The sequence below is a fragment of the Corapipo altera genome, unplaced genomic scaffold (assembly GCF_003945725.1).
Source record: "Corapipo altera isolate COAL_440 unplaced genomic scaffold, ASM394572v1 319, whole genome shotgun sequence".
Taxonomy (NCBI): domain Eukaryota; kingdom Metazoa; phylum Chordata; class Aves; order Passeriformes; family Pipridae; genus Corapipo; species Corapipo altera.
In genome coordinates, this window is record NW_020885069.1 from 154,855 (window position 1) to 172,806 (window position 17,952).

General features: G+C 35.4%; 1 protein-coding gene across 3 annotated transcripts in view; it reads left to right on the plus strand.

Moving 5' to 3' along the window:
* The window catches only part of CCDC91 (coiled-coil domain containing 91), a 118,328-nt gene that overhangs the window by 80,127 nt on the left and 20,249 nt on the right, over positions 1-17,952 (plus strand). For 2 of the 3 annotated variants that reach the window (XM_027669178.1, XM_027669179.1), the window contains exon 12: positions 12,539-12,652. In XM_027669178.1, the coding sequence (XP_027524979.1) occupies positions 12,539-12,652 (114 nt within the window). Of the gene's footprint in view, positions 1-12,538; positions 12,653-13,943; positions 14,156-17,952 lie in introns of all 3 variants that reach the window. The other variant, XR_003531938.1, reaches the window with a different exon arrangement.

The following is a 17,952-nucleotide window of genomic DNA, read 5'->3' on the forward strand; positions in this document are numbered from 1 at the left end:
AGCACATAGAGTAATTTTACTTTTTGAATGTAAAGGTATCAGGTGGTAAGAAGTCAGTTTTTAAGACTTTCAGTAAACCTTCAGGCACTCAAACTCTTCTTTAGGACAGAAAGGTAAACAACTGATTTCAAAGATAAATTCAAGCTGAGAACAATTGCTTGGGGTTTAGTTAGATACAAATCATTTTGACTCTTCAGAGTGAGAATTGATACCAGTGGTGCAGAGAACCTGTTGATAGAAGGGAGAGCAATAAAGCAGTTTTTTACTACAGTAAAGAAAAAGACAGTGATTTTTCTGGAACATGAGGAGATTAACATGAGGGTGACTTTGGTAATGAAGCTTGAGAAGGGTTTTGATGGATCCTGAAGCTTTTTGGTGAAGGAGTCCCATAGCTGGGTACAGGACATCAGCCAGGGTTCCATATTTCTGGATTCGGGGAGCATGTTAAGTGTCCCAGGGGCAGGAGAGACACAGACTATGTTGATGTAGCAACATGGAAATGTTGGAGAATGTTGGGATTAGTTGTCCTGTAAATATCTTGTGCTTTATGTAGTCTTGTGTCGTTAATAGCATCATTAGTTCCATTTCTTTTAATACTGAATAGCTCTGATGACTTTGATTGTAACAGGAATACTTTCTCTTATTCAGTTGTAATTAAAAAAAGTAAAATAAATTAAAAAATAATTAAAAACAGTTTCTCCTTTGAGTTAGGTTCATTTTTCAAATACCTAACCTATTTTTAATTAGGGAAAAAGGCAGATTTTTCTTAAAATTTCCAGAATTCTTTCACATAAATGTATAGTATATATGAAGTTACACTCTTATATTTTGTTTTCTATAAGATTTCTCTTTCTGGAGCTGTAAGTGCATTCTTGACTCTCTTGCAGTTGTCTAACATTTTAGACAATGAAATATAAAATTATACCTCATTTAATTCTTTATGCTCTGCTGTGTAATTCTTTATGGTTCCTACTTCAATATTGTCACCCCATACTGTCATTATGTTTAGTACCAACTAATGCAACAACTTAGTGCTATTGAATCTAAGTGAACGTGCAAAATAATCTTTATGGTATCAGACATATAAAAAGAGGTTTAAGAGAAGTATTTTTATTTCGAGAGAATTTTCTGACTAAGCCATGATTTTGGAAATTTACACTAGGAAAGGGAAGCATGACTTGTTTTTAATAAAGTGTCTCTTCTTTTAGTTTATCTTCAGTTTATCACCAGGGGAAATAATCTGTGTGAGAAAGAAAAGATATTTTTATGTTGACTTCTCTGTCTTGTATCACACAAGTAATTGTCATAGAAACCTAGATTAAAATTTTATTTTACTGTAAATTAATCCGAAGAGATTTCCTTTACTGATTTGAACTAAACCAAAGAAATTAAGCATATTATTAAAGACTTTTCCTTTGCTAATACTGTTAAGTCTGTGACATTGAAAGATCACAAAGGGTCAGTATAGTCTTCTGCAGGATGGCTTTCAGTCACAGTGCTCATAATTAACTCTAGGAATAATTAATGGAAAAATTTGAAAACATTCAAAATTTTATTATTTTCTTTGAGGTGCAAACCCACTAAAGAAAATGGCACTGTCATATGCATGGAGCAAGAGTTGATAGAAGACATATTTTAAAAACTACAACACCATTGTGTATCTGCAGAACATTTAAGTTACGAACGCAAGGGAAAATAAAAATCTGTGTTATAATGGAATTAATTTGTTGGCTTCTCCTTTACTTCCTAGACCAGAAAAACATGATTAGGAGTTTTGATTCTTTGTTCTAAAGAAGTAATTTACTATCCACTAATTTCCTTTATAAAATAAAATATTTTGTTTTTTTTCACCAGTTTTTAAAAACAGTCACTGGAAGTTATATGGTTCTGTATGAGAAAGCAAAAGGACAAAAACCCCACATTAAATATGGTAGGTAGCATTTCTTAGGTCAGGCAATTTTAGCATAAGAGCAATAAATCTTTCAAGATCACACTTGTGCAGAATTAGGTAGTGAAATTTCCCTTCATCTTTTAAATAATGTATTTAAAAGAAGAAAAGATGAATCTACCTTGCAGGGACGATACAGGCATTTTTTTAGACTTTTTTTTTTTGGTGTTATTGCAGAGTGACCAGGAAGGAGAACAAGCAAATCTGGAAGTTTATGCAGATTACTTCTACTTGTTAGATATTCATGCTTGACAAAACATTGTCCTAAAAGAAGTGTTTGTCCTTAGTCAGATGGAGGTCAAGTCTGCAGATAAGGAGATGCTACTTCCACACAAGATTTATTTTCTTAATTGAACATTACCAGAGAAAATTCTGGGGACTTGGAGACAGTTTAATAACTAAATCATGATGAATATCAAATATTTTTTTACCAAATATGAAAAAGCAGAATAAAGATAAATTTACAGTGAAAGTAGGAACTAAGACATACTGAGTTAATATTTCAACTTGATGGAACAACCTTGACATACCCCCTTCTTTTTTTTTTTCTTTAAGAAATTAAAGGATTAGAGTAACATGAATATTGCATTTGTTCTCATGAAAACTTTGACTGTTTCAGTGACTTGTGCTCTTTACTTAGAGACATAGGATTTTTAATTAAGTTGAAGGTATTATTTTTGAAGCCTTTCAGGTCTGAAGGGATAAATGAGATATTTTACATAACCAGGGAAATGGTAAAATTTTTTTAGAGCACTCTCGTGAGGCTGGAAGGTATTAAAAGTCCAGATTACTTTCCTTTTCCCTGAGACTGGCAGCATCTTCAGGTTTTATACACGTGCTATTCAGGTGCTTTATGCTTTTATTAAAGAGTTATTTGGTGGTTTATTTTCTTTTTTTTTTAATTTAGAAGACTATTCTTAGGTTTGTTAAAGGTGGGCTTGCATTTTAAATCAGGAGGAATAAGCTCTCCTTGATAGAAATGAGTAGTCTTTTAATTAAAGATAATGTTCTTTTGCACAGGAACCTCATGATCCTTTTCCAACACATTGGAAACTCATTACAGATTAGGAACTCATCTATTCAGCAGGGCAGATGTAGCCTGGCATGTCTCCAGTAGTGTGTTTTCTGTTTTCCATACAATGTATTGTGTTTTTTACAGTGGCAACTTCTCTGCAAAGAGAGTTTGATATGTGTGGTAGTTGTCAGTGTTGAGAGGAATACCTGGGGAAATTCTTCCAATAGGATGTTTTTTTCTAGAACACTTATTTGAATAAACAGTGGATATCCTCTAGATAAGGAAAAAGTATAAAAGGTAGTTTGACTGAGGCAGAAACATTTCCCCACAGAATTCAAAATTTCAGGGAAGCTCCTGAGATACAACTATAAACTTCAGTGAAAAAACAATGGACAATGCTCTCTATTGTCATCTACTTTACTTTTTTTTTACTCTTTGAAAAAGCTAAAATCCAAAAATTCTTTGGGGATATAGGAAGATGAGATCCATACAATTTTGAATAAAGTAGAAGGATGCTATATTGTATTTATAATTTGTGGACAGTGCAGAGTAGCTGTACCTCCCATAGCTGTAATGCACAGAGCTCTCTGCATGGCAGTTGTTATCATTTTACAAAGCTAAATACTCAGTTACATAAAGGAGGTAAAATTGATGGTGGTGGGGGAGAGAATTAACAAAAGAAACTAAAGCACCACTATATTTGTTTTAAAATAAATTCATTAAAAGTAAAATGAAAGCTGGCAGCTGCAGGGTGAGCCCTAGAAATTTAAGTCTATCTCATAGCTTGAAATTAATAATTCTACTAAGGCAGTTGAAGCAAAGAATCACCTTTGTCATTTCCTGAAGGCTTGAATTTAAAATACTGAAGATAATCTAGTGTAGTTTACCCTAATTCTCAGGGGGAAAAGAGCCTGAGTTCATCATTGCCATAATCCACACAGCAGATCCATTAGAGACTCAAGTGTTCTGAAGGCTGCAAATATTTAGGGGAAAAAAAAGAGCCTTTAATTTATTAAAAGAACTAACATAAACTCTGCTTCCTCTTGGACATGAGCAAAAGCACTAAGGCAAAATGATCTTACCAATGGGAAAGTACTTCAGGAAAACTGAGGCTGCGGTGTTACATCCAGCCAAGCCACAACTGAGATATACTGAGATATACAAGGAAAAAATATTTCTGCAAGAAAAGTTAACTAAAAGGCCTATGAAAAAAAGGGAAAAAAAGACGTGAACTTCCCAAAGTCTATGCTGAGTAAATCTCTAAGCGTTAAAGACAATTGAATACGTTCACACTTCTGAAGGTTCAGGTGGTGGTGTTTTTAGCGGAAAAATAAATTTGGAATTTATGAACTTGGAATGTATTAATAAAATTTTAATGGTAAACACACAGGTAGTTGAAAAAAATATTCTTTAAAATATGTTTAATGTTTTTTGAGAATTTATGACTACCAGTATATGCCATTGCTTAGAAGGTAAAAGCAAAATGTCTAGAACACCTGGTGCTTAATCTTAAAGGATGAATGACTCCTTACCTGCTACATTACTAAAACCTTTTTGGTTCTTATGCTCATCTGCTTGAGGGAGTGCTTCTCTTGATAGTTTTGGCAAGCCTGAATCAATTGTATTGAAGATTTTAAGGATTTCCACACCCAGTAATATGTAAGGGAATAAAAGATATGTAAGTGAAAACACGAAGCCATTGTTATACCTAAAGAACCGGGGTTTGTTCCTTTTCTGCTAGTGCTAAAATTAACTGTCAAATTTTTCTTGAAAATTATTATTTGTCTAAATATTTTCCCTCATTGAGAAAGGTTGAGAAGGTTGTAAGAACTAATAAGTAAAAAAGTTTTTCTATGAAGTTATTTCCCACTCCAGCTTTCAGTCAGATTGCAGAATGGCCCTTTCTTAGCCCTATAATGTGTAAAAAACACTTCTCTTTTTTCCCTGCATCAAATCAGTAAGTATATATGGAATATTTTGGTGGATAATATAAGGGAAAAAATAAAATATATGAGGACTGTACATTTGTCTTGACTTTTTATTTTCCAATGAAACTACTTTTGCAGATAGATTTCCTGTCATATCATTTTTTAGGTGTCAAAACTATGAAATTTTGTTTATTGCCCCCACAGACTCATTGTCTTAAAAAAATAGAGAACATGGCTTGGAAGTTCATGCCCCTTTCCTGATTTTGAAATCTGTGAATTAATTTCATATTGTGTATCTACTTATTTGTCTTAATTTTTTTTGTTTGTTGTACACAGTAGTTTTGTTTCAGATCTAATTGTAAATATAATTGTTTACAGGGTGTTGGGTATTTAAGCATCAAATGTGTAGGAGATGACATATCATATCTAAAAACATAGGTACAGTTTTCATCCAAGCTCCCACTTTTCCTATATTTTTATTAATGCATCTTTTTTTCTGTCCTAATTATAGGTTTTCCTTTCAAAATACTACCATAATTATAGTTATAACTTTCCATCCCTTTACTCCATCACTCTTTCATTGTTAAATAGTCTATAAACTACTTTTTGTCTCTGCTTCAGGGTTTGTAGTCTCTTTCTCATCATTAGTCACTATATTTATAGTATTTGTTACCAGAAAACCAACTTTTACCCATAAAATATTCATGATATTGGCATTGCTTGCCCTTCTTCTGTGATGCTTTTTGACTTGGGAGGATTTCCATGTGACATACAGTATTAATTTAATTTCCTTCTCTTTGCATCTATGATATACAGAGATTTGAGGGCATTACCAGTTAAGTGAATACAAAATAGTTTATCAGTGTCTCTTTGTCCATTTGTTATTTGTTCCATCTTTTACAAGGGTTGTAGAAGCTGATGGAGGAGTCAGCTTGAAATACTCCATTTATTCTGTTTCTGAAATACCCAGAAAAATTACATATTTTATAATGTAATTCCAGGAACAACTTTTTTAGACTTTGTAGTATTTTGATGGGGTGGGAGAGTGTTAATCTTTGGAAGAAGAAAAGGTATTTTTTCAGCAACAGGCTTGGACTATTGTAACATTGCTCTTCATGTCCAATATCTAGTGGATTCATACAAGAAGTTGTTGAGTTTTTTCTCTGTATCTTGATTCCTGCCCAAATAGTCAGTCAATAATCAAATGATGTGCTGGAGAAGAACTCGCTCTTCAAAGCACATCTCCAATTTCTACTGCCTTTACATATTGTTCGCCTTTCAGTGGGAGTGTTTGCTTACACTTCTCTCGAGAGGATAGCCAACCATTATTTCCAGTTTCACTTTCTTCTTGGTTTTTCCACCTTCTTGCAGAAACATTAGTGTGGCCAGTGTTTATGGAGACACTTTAAATGAAAATGTTGTGTAATCTTGAGTGTGTGAGGAATGGCACAACTTAGTAGCACTGAGTGGAAAGGGACCCCTGCCATTAGATGAGTTTATTTTTTAATATGCTTGCGAAGTCTGGAAAAGGCATAGTTCACTGCATGCAGACTTTAACCATGTCTGACTTCAGAAGTAGATTGTAGTAGTTATAACCACAGACGTTATAATTTGAGGGTTACTATTTTCTGAAAAACCACAAACATTGCAGTCTGTGGCTGTATTTCCTAGATAAAACTTAGTACTGCCACCTGATCCTTTTGTGGAAACAAAAGAATTTTCCTATAAATTGCAAACCAACATATGGCTTGCTTTATTTTTAAATACTGACTGGAGTTCTCTGGTATATACAGTACAGTGTTTTTTTCTTTCTGTCTTCCTGCAGATTTATATATTGTGACTGTGTGGTTGTCATTCCTAATATATGGTTGAATATGATTTATCAATTGAGTACTTGAAAAAATACTTGAGTATTTTATTTTTTATTAGGTATTCTAATCTTCTAATTGGTGTCATGTCAAACACATATATACAGAGTCATGTAAAGCAGTTAACTTTGTGACTATAATTTAGTACTCCAACCTCTGATCAAATACTAAAAAAAAAACAGGGTGTGGGGAGGAAAGAATTGCACCTCAGTTACACCTCAAGTGCAGCTTGTGGAGTGCTCTTCCCCACCTTCTTATGGGAAACAGGATTTTCCCGTTTCCTGGACTCTCACTAAGAGCCTCAAATAATGCTGTACCCTCTTTAGTTAAAGATGAAGTAAGGGCCAATTTTTACCTTTGCAACTGAAATCTTTTAGGATAAAATCTAAAGGTAAATATAGCATAATAGGAAAGAACAAAGAAAGAGTTGAAGTAAAAGTAAGCACATGCTGACGGGTGTACATACAGTGAAGACTTTGTTGAACAGTAGTAATAGGTAATATCCAAGTTTAAATACCTTTATATAGTTGATATTTAATGACAGAAATAGAGCAAAGACAGTGACTTTGAGTACTTAGAGAAGAGTACTTTGTGAAATATTATATAGAAGAAGGAGTGAGGGTTCTTTTCACAGAAGGAAAAACTAATATCACTGATTAAGGTCAGAAGTACCCAAATGAGCTGACTAGGGAACTGGGTGTTTTATGATGGTTGTGCTTTGAAGCCTTCTGAAAACTGGATGAAAGGGATAAAGGAGTTTTCTTTCCAGTTTGTTGATATCAAAGCAAAGTTGTCTTTTGATAATCTTGAGGAGTCTGTCATTGTTGCACAGGAGTCAATGTTTGCCCATTTTGAACTGCAAGTAAGGGACAGTCCAAACCGAGTCAGTCAGTTCAGTAGTGTTGTCAGGTGTTCTAGTACCTGTTTTTTAAGACATATCCTGGAAGAAGGCTGTATGTTTTATGGTACTGTTTATTTTCTCCTGAATTTAGCAAGCAGGGTAACATTTATACTCAGATGAGAAACAGACATTCAAATCACAGAGAAATAGATCCACATGATTCATCCTAGAGTATGGTTGGTGAAGTTTAATCACCAACAAAAAAAGTGTTGTGGAGAATTGCCAGCAGGCTGGGAAATACAAGTGTTGGGATGAAGCCCACTAAAGGACGAGTCTTTTTCTGCAGTCCTATGAGAGTGCCCAGTCGGATGGCTGCATGATCTGTCTGTTGACAGTAACTGCTGGGATGATTTTCAGATGGTAAATATAGGTAATCAGTATCTGAAACAGTGAAATGTTTATATATTTGGAAGATATATTGGTATTTATTGTGGTTAACTGGAATGTGGTAGATGAATCATCGAGTCATTTAGGTTGGAAATGTAAGGTATAACATATGCAGGTATTCTTCCCAAGAATGCCAAAGCAGTGGAAGGAATAAAAAAAGGTTTATTTCAGATGGAAGGACCGCTTTTTAACAATGCTACCCTGCACACGAGGCCCCAGGGGAAAAAGGCAAGGCCCCGACTTCTCCAAGGCTTTTTGTATCTTCTCTCTCTCCTCCCCCACCATCTCTGACCCGAGGAGGCCTTGTACGTGTCTGCAAATATTTTACCTCTCTGCATACCAGGGAGATGGCTTGCTCATAGCTCTCCCTGAAATGCAGAAGGAAGGAAAAAAAAAAATCTAATCCATTTGAGAAGGCATTTTACAGTCTTCCTAAACAAAATCAAATTCTAGCTTTCCGTCACAAATTCTTCCAAAATTGTACCTCTCCCTACAGAAAAAACCCTTAAGATCCACCACTAAACCACGATCCCTTAAAATCCACCACATGCCAAGTCCACCACTAAACCATGACCCTACGTGCCACATCTACACATCTTTTAAATACCTCTAGAGATGGTGACTCCACAACTTGCTTGGGCAGCCTGTGCCAATGTTTGACAACTCTTCTGGTAATTTTTCCCAATATCCAATCTAAACCTCCCCTGATGCAACTTGATGTTGTTTCCTCTTGTCCTGTCTCTTGTTACCTGGGAGAAGAGACCGACCCCCACCTGTCAGGGAGTTGTAAAGAGCGATAAGGTCCTCACTGAGCCTCCCTTTCTTCAGGCTGAGCCCCACCAGCTCCTTCAGCTGCTGCTCACAGGACTTTTTCTCCAGACCCTTCCCCAGCTCCGTTCCCTTCTCTGGACATATTTCAGCCCCTCAATGTCATTCCAGCAGTGAGGGGCCAGAACTGGACACAGGATTTGAGGTGTGGCCTCACCAGTGCCCAGCACAGGGGGACAATCCCTGCCCTAGTCCTGCTGCCACACTATTGCTGATCCAAGCCAGGTGCCATTGGCCTCTTGCCCCCCTGGGCACACCTGGGCTCACGTCCAGCCACTGTCACCAGCACCTCCAGCCTGTCCAGAGCCTTCAGCAGGATTTCTCCCAGTCTGTACTTATGTCTGGTGTTGAGCCTGGCCCAGGTGTAGTACCTTGTACTTGGACTTCCAGCCAATTCCTTATCCACCCTTCAAATCCATGTCTTTCCAATCTGGAGATAAGGATGTCATGTAGGACCATGTCAAAGGCCTTGCAGAAGTCTGGTTAGATGACATCAGTTAGTCTTCCCTTGTTAACCAGCACAGTTGCTCCATCATAAAAGGCCACCAGACTGGTCAGGCACAACCTGCCCTTAGAGAAGCTGTGCTGGCTGTCTCGGATCCCCTCCTTGTCTTCCAGGTGCCTTAGCATTGCTTCCATGAGGATCTGTTCCATGACCTTCCCAGGAACAGAGGTGAGGCTCACTGGTCTGTAGTTCCTCAAGTCTTCCTTTCTGCCCTCTTTGAAAATAGGAATGATGCTTCCCAATTCCAGTCACTGGAGCATCTGAGTCAACTGAGCACTGTGACATTTCAAGTATGATGGATTATTCAAACTTTTTTGAACTGCTGGATGATGGGAATATATAGAAAAATCTAATATTTATGCTGTAGAGTGAGGCACTGAAAAACAATGAGGGACTTGTCTGAATTCTTAAATCTTCAATTCTTTGGAATTTTTTGGGAAGCTAAGAGAACCTTTAGATCTCCTTATTATAAAACCCTACTATAAGATTTTCTAAGTATTCTGAATTTGCCAAAGGAAAAAAAAGAAAGTAAAAAGTTAAGGCAACTTCTTTATATAACACTACAGAAGTAATCAGTAATGTTTTATTAATGGTAAAACAAGTAAAGATATATGATATTAGAAAATAACATTTTTTTATTGACTTCTTACTCTAGAAATAAATAATGATAACAAAGAGTAAAAATTAACATAATTCTGGTATGCCTTGCTCATTGCCTTCACAGGATGTTATACAACTTTGCTTTCACTGTTATCCATAACTCTGTGTTTTTCCGAGTTTTAATACTGGTCTTAATTTTAGGAACTTGTCATTGGAAATGGAAAAGAATTCTTTCCGGTTTTATTTTTTTCTTACTGTAATAGACTAGTCTTCTGTAAAGGTATTGCTAGTGGTTTCTGTTTTCTTGCATTTTGTTAATAGACTTGTAGAATTTAGTTGTATTTTTATTTGGATTTTATAGTCCAAATATCTATTTGGACAATATAGTGTTTAAGTATCATATTAAGGATACCTTTTTTATCATATCGAGGATACTTTAATTGATTGTAAGTATTTTATTAATGTAAAATTTTCTATATATTAAGATACAGCACCTTATCAGTTCTTTAATGTGCATTGAAGACTTTAATGGGATACATGATGGGATTTTTTTACATTCTAATACGAGACAGTATTTTGGGACATTTTGACAAATTAAACTGGCATGAGAATATAATTACAAGAACAGCATATTTCTGTAATATGTAACTTTCTGTACTTTTTTTGTTAGTCTTGCCAGAGTTCTGTAGTGAAAGAAACCTTTTTCTCAGGATTTTTATTTGGTAAACTGAATTAAAATAGAAAAAAAATATAATCACCTTTCACAACTATGGTTTTCATATGTGCTGGATTCCAGAACAGTGGAGACTACATAGTTTTATATTTTAAATTTGGGATTTTAGACTATTTCTGTTATAAAAATAGCAAAAGTGTAGTTTTGCAGAAACTATTCCGTTTTGGCTGAAAAGGAGCAAACAGCTAAAGGTAAGAAAAAGAGCTTTCTTTTTCAGTTGAAAGGCTTCCACTGAAGAGACTTCTTTTAGAAATGGAGTTTTATACAATTCAGTGGTGATATTCTTCATCTTGTACACAAATAGCATATTGTAAAATTCTGATCTTAAATGTACAGATGAATTATGTAACTTCCTAAATATCTTCTACTTCCAAAACCTTAGAATTCCACCTGTTCTCCAGCCAACCTTCCTCCCTCCCACAAATCAAAGTTGTAAATATGTGTCATAAAATGTCTATATTACTCTGCAGTCAAGCAAACCTATAAACAAACCTATGGGTAACAGTATTATGTCTAATCAGTGAAGAGTAATAAGGAATCCATGTATATTTACCTCTCATTTTCTGCAAGTTTTGATTTAAAAAAAAATTAAATGTGTGTGAATAAATACACTAGAAGTCCTGTTGTGATCCTTTTTTTAACCATTGGGGATTTTCCATCATTTCCTCCTTAATTCTGCAGGTGCACCTCTGGTGCTTCTGCTACTTCGAATTTTGAATATCTAGGACAAAAGCATAGGAATTGCCAAGGCCACTGCCTGATTTCTGAGACACTCTCCATCTCCCTGTGTCAAGAATCTCCCTGACAAATCATTTAATACTATGTGGTACTATTTTTACTGGATGTTTATAGTTTCTGAGAATATTAGATTTTCAGGATTTATAGGAATCTCTGTTTGTCACTTTGTTCTCCTGAATCTTGGAAGCAGAACACTTTGGCTCAATAATGTTGTTACTTATTTCATGAGTGGCTTTGGGAACCTGGGACTTAAGTTTTGGGGCAGTGACTTTAGAGCAGGAATTTGTTTCCTGAGTTGATAACCAGATAAGTTGTGCTGCAGGTGATAGAGATGTTTTGAGAAGTGACTCCTGGTTTTCTCTACTGTAATGCTTTTGATGTAGAGTAATGCTAATTTAGAGGCAGGGCTGGGTGGGTATCCTCTGTTGTTTTTTTTTACTGCTGTGTACAGAATGTCCCTGGCAATTCCCAAAGCTTGGACACAAACTTTCTGGTTATAGTTTTGAAACAAACTTTGGTGTTGTGGGAATGTTTCAAAGCTGCATCAGGGGATGCTCAGGCTGAACATCATGAAGTATTTCTTTGTGAGAGGGTGGTCAGACACTGGAACAGGCTCCCAGAGAGCTGGTTGATGCCCCAGGCCTGTCAGTGTGACAGAGGCATTTAGAAAATCCCTGGTCAGCCCTGAAGGACTCAAACAGTTGGACCAGATGATCTTACAGGTCTCTTCCAGCTGAAATAGTCTGGTCTAGTAACAGCAGCTAGTACATCCCTGCCATCCCTGCTTCTGTTGGAAAGTAATACCTGTACTGCTTTATTTTTTTCTGCTCTCAGGGAACATTATGCATCTATTAATACAGTTTTAAAATTATTATTTCTCTCTTTTTTCCTCATTTATTTTGCCCTTTGGTATTTAAAATACTGAATTTGTGATTTTTTTTAAAGATTCTGCATATATTTAGGATGACTATTATTGAAGAAGAAGAGTGGAGGTGATAATAATTTTAGTAGGAAGAAAAGAGATGACCCTTATTACATTTATGAAAGACTTGTTACATTTACAGTTAAATGTTTTTCTTTTAAAAAGGAAATTGTCAAGGAAGCATTAATGGAGGAGCAGAAACGAAGTGAAAAGGCAATTGAAGAAGCAGTGAAAAGGACAAGAGAGGAACTGATGGAATATATTAAAGAACAGAAAAGGGTGAGTTACCATTGGCTAATGCGTTTCTTTTCATGCAGTGAGAAATTGGTAAAGTTTATTAATCCTGAAATGTGTCTTAAAATGTACAAGGAAACAGAATCAGGAGTTAGATTTTCAGATCTTTCACTCATTTTTTCCAAACAATTTTTTATTATGATATATTTCTTTTCATATATATATTTATAGACCTTTAAATTCATTCAAGCCAAAAAGCAGAAATTATCATTTTGGTTAAAATTTACAGCATTTCTTATTACAGTAACATAAAGGCGGGGGCATAAATACAGTCTGTCAGATTCAAATTGTGATCTGAGTTCAGTTCATTGAAAACATTTCAGTATAACTAACATGCTATTTTATGTTAACAAATGACCTTTATTCTGCAGTTTGCATGCAGAAAGAAGTCATTAACTTTTCCTCTCAACCCACATTATATACAGCCTGAAAATGTACTGGTAGTCTGTTGAGAATGATTTATAGCCAGTGCATTGGACTTGTTATGAAATTTTGTAATGTTCTGAAAGTTGGTTTCAATTGTTCTGTTAATGCCATATAGTGGTAGTTTAAAACTTGTGTATAAACAGTAAAATGTAACTCAAAGAACTTTATTTTGTGTTCAGTTGGAGGAGAAAAATATAACACATTTCTCCCCTTTGAAGCTCTTTATAAAAACATAAACAAAAAGTAATTTTTAAAAACCTTTTTCATACAGCAGTAGAAGCCCGAGGTACAGTTTCAGTATTCTCAATAAATAAAATCACTCTACTTGAATTTAATTGGTGATGTTATCCTGAGAAGGAAGTGGAAATAATGCATTAGGCCACTGCCTCTGTATTCCTTGATTTTATGGGTTGAGTAGTATTATGGTAAATGGGATTTACCTTCAGAAGTTTCACTCTGCTACTAGTTAACCTTACTGTTGGGTGAGTGCCTTCCGTAATTCTGTGTGGAGACATTTCCTTTTAGCAGGATTTGTTTTATTTGCAAAGACATTTAAACAGAATCCAGTGCAAAACATGATCCATAAGGATGTTTGAGCATAGCTGAAGTCAGCTATTGACAAAGGATAAGCTGTGAGGAAGGTGAAAGTAGGTCTACTATTAAAATAACTTGTGTCATAAATAAATTGGTCAGTAGGACCTCTAGAGCAGACCATCCAGACCATCTACTGCAGGCTCCTCACTGCTGACAGATCACACCATATTGAATTGACAGTCATTTCCTGCAGATACTTCAATACTTCAATAGCAGTTTGTCTGTCCTTAATCTCTTGGATTTCCACTTTTGCTAGGAATGGAATTTTGCCAGAATGCACAGAGTTGGAGCTCATTGCCATTATGTCATTGCCTGGCTTCTGTTTACTGTCTTGCCCTCGTGAAGTTTTCACAGAGCATTGAAACAATGAAAATGTCATCTTCAAAAAAACAAAATCCTCTTTGGTTTATCCTGAAGGAGCATAAGTTCCATTCATTTCCTAGAGTTCTTGTATACCAAAGTGTTTCAGTCAGTTTTTTTTCTCATATTGATCAATTGACACATATCCATTTATTTTTTAAAAAAATCATCTATAAGGACAGCTAGATTTTTCTGGCATAGGATTTAGAAAGACTGCCTGTATTTGGGAGTGAAAGATGTATTTAACTTCAAATCATTCGGCATAATAGCTTTTATATGATTACATAACAGACAGAGGAAATGGACCTTGGTCAAAGCCCATGTACCTGTAAGAGTTACAAATATAGTTTATGGACTATGCTAAAATGTAGCAGCTTATGGAAGGAATTCCTAGAAAGAACTCAGGGTAAATGCCTTGTTTTCTTCTCTGGGATTCTGTGACCTTTGTTGTCCTTTGAGTGATGGGGGCATCCCAGTTATAAACTTGCAAAGGTAACATAGCCTCTGTACTTTTCATCGTTGTTTTGAAAATCAGTTTGTAGAATCCTTCAAACCACAGGACATGGGCACACCAATGTTTGTACCTGGTTAGCAGTGGTTAAGTGCTTCAGAAAAGGGACCATAAACTGATTCTTATCCACCTTGTTTTCTAACAGTACAAATTACATTTCATCAATATATCAATTTTCAAAGTAGTTTGTAATCGCTTAGCAATTTATTTATTAAAGCTTTTTTTTAGTAAGGTTTATATAATTAGTAAAAAAATTAACACAAAAATACTATTATAAAATAGTTGTGATATCAGTTTAAGAAATCCAATTGTGGTTTTGGCAGTTAGAGTTTTGCTACAAATATTTTAAAATATTAATGAGTATTTACAGCTGTATTTGTGCTTGGACTCTTGGAAGAATTTCCATAACAGTTTATAGAAGTTGGATCTGGCAATACCACAAGATCTGCAGTGCATTATGAATGTAGTCCAACATGATATTGTAAATAATAGTAAATAAATAATATTAAGATTTGCTTTGAGTTGAAAAGAATTGATTGTGAACGAGTCTTTTTAGAAACAGATTAATTTGATAACTATTTGTAGAAATCATTTGTGTCAACGTAACGTATAGATTGAAAGTAAACTATAGAAAATTCCTGTTGCATTTCCAAAAGTGTTGAGACCTACCAACCATGAAACCAGCATATCAGTGACTTATATAGAGCTTAACAGCCACTTAGTGAAGAAAATGGACAAATACAGGGGATTATTTAAATTAGTGGAAAGTTACTTAACAAAAAACAGGAATATCATCGTGCTAAAATGATGACAAGGACAAACCTACCTTCCTCTGGATTGAAATGAAAAAAGTGACTTAAGCTGGCAGAGAATTAGCTGGCACTTGTTTTCACCTTCAAATAAAGAACAATACAAGCTAAAAAAAAGTAAACTGGGATAGAAACAGATGTTTTTAAACAATAAATGAAAGATGGGCCATGCATTGTCATTATGCCATTTCATACTTCAAATATAATCCCAAGTTTTTACGGATATACAGCACTGTATTGGCAACAATTTAAGTTATGTACCACAGTCTTTAGTTTGTTTTCTCCATTCTGTATTATATGAAGAATTTGATACGAGAAAAATGGTATTTTTATGTTGCCACAGGTAACATCTTAAGAATCTGGGTATCTAAGATGTGAAGGAAATTACAGTCAGGAATTTCATTCTTTATTATTTCATGATTATTTTGTAACAGCCACCTTTATGAAACATAGAAACTGAACTAGAGTAAGACTGTTCTATCTGTTCAAAGACATCTATACCTATCAGACTTGTAGAGGTTTATATAAATATTCATAACACCCTGAAGAATGTTCTAAGTCAAATTTGAATACACTTGCTACAACTATTAAGCCGCACTTGCTTTCTCCAGCGAAGATACATCCACATTATGTCCAGGAATTTATCTTTATTAATTGCCTGAAGGTATATTTGACCATGTAGAGTTGCTATGCCTGTGTTTGCACATAAGTGTCAGGAAGGCGAAACAATGCTTTACCTTGCTGCTGGTGGGGTGGGAAGTGAGGGGACAGAGGTGAAGTGAAGCACACAGGCAAAAAGGAGGTGGGCACTGAAGGATGACTAAATGGCAAGCCACTGCTTCCACTTCTGTCGGAGAAATAAATGTTATTCTTGTTTTGTATCCAGTGCATATATGTGTGCCACCTGTATCTGAGACTTGGATGGAGAGGGAAGCAAAATCTTACAGTCTGGTTTGAGTGCAATGAGTAAAGAGTAAGAAAACAGTTGTCCTTGAGAATCTGTTCATTTTGATGTAAGTTCAAGATTCACTGAAGTAATTTGTCACTATCATCTTTTGTTGCCTGATGTTCACAGTCCTGTCCCCTCTGGCCCTGCATTATGGTCCCTGATATCTGACTGCTCTGGAAACATCCAGTGCTGTGACAAGCCCCAGCGCATTAAGTGGCCCAAGATGTACTAAGTCACGTAGTCCAGCCCTTGAGGCTCCCCATGCCTGTGGTAGTAAATGCTGGGAAGCATTTACCGGCTTTTTGCATTAATTGTTTAAAAATTCTAGTGTTTGGTTTTATACTGAATGTTTGTGAAGGTGTTCCCTCTTATTAGGTGGAACAGCTCTGGGTTTTTTCAAGGGTTGATAGTTTTGTTTTGTTAAAACATCATGCTGACGTGGTGGCATACATGCACATGTCTGTATGTAGGCTCTTACATGTATGTGTGTGTATAGACTCACATCTGTATTTATTACCTGGGGATCAGGGCAAGAAGTAGAACCTAATGTCCTGTAAACTATAGCCTGGGATGAGAGCTCCAAAACCTTGATCCCTGGACTGTGAGACATAGACATAGCAGTTCCCTGCACAACTGTACTGCTCTTGGAATATTTTTGCTTAAAGACCTGATTGATGGTTACATGCTGCTCTTTTAGGAGGATAAAGAAAGGCTGGGCCTATCCCTGCTCCAGTTCGCGTGGACTTCACGTGGGGCCTTGGCCCATTTGCTGAACACACTTTCCTTTAGTTTACTGGTCCTGAATAAAGTGAATATAAACATAACTGCGTCCTAAAGTGCAGTTTGTGAGCAGTTCTGAGGAACTTCCATCATTGTTATTTGCTTCTGTGTGTGATGTAATTACAAAGTTGACTGAAATTTCAGAGGTATGTTAAAAGCATTCCAAATATGTGAATGGAAGAACAAGAGAAGTTTCCTCTATTTTATATGACTGGCAGGGATTATTTCTTATATTATTTATAGATAGAATGCAAAAAAAAAAAAGCCCCAATTTAATAAAAACAGTTTTTCAATAATTCAGAAAGTCTGAAAATATCGAAAGCTGTGTAATACTGATTTAAGCAAGTACATGTGTGTATGTCACAGTCACCTAGAGAGTCCTGCCTGAATTTTATATATCCAGGTGTGTTATTAAAATTCTAATGATCGAAGTAATTCATTGGTCACTACTGTACTTCAAACTAAGATCTGTTTCCAATTATTTGCTGTTAGAAAGATCAGGAAATTCTTTACTCCGCTTCATATTTTTTTTTCATACTTAAACAGTGTTCAGACTTCTTGTACATAATCCGCAGATGTTATTTGCTTTTTTTTAAAAACTAACCACTGTTAATTCTTAAAATCATACAAATGTTAGGAAACTTTGTGTTATGGAGATCTACAAAAGTATTCTGTTGTCCAATTCCAGTGTTTTATTTTCTATGCTACAGGCTGGAAGTTGTTTATAAATCTCATAGTTTAGTAATTTACAAACTGTTCATTGCAATTCAATGCTTAAAAATATAGTCATTCAATATGTTATAGTTTGAATATTTATAGCAGACAAAAATGTAGTGGTCTAATGTTATTGTGCCTA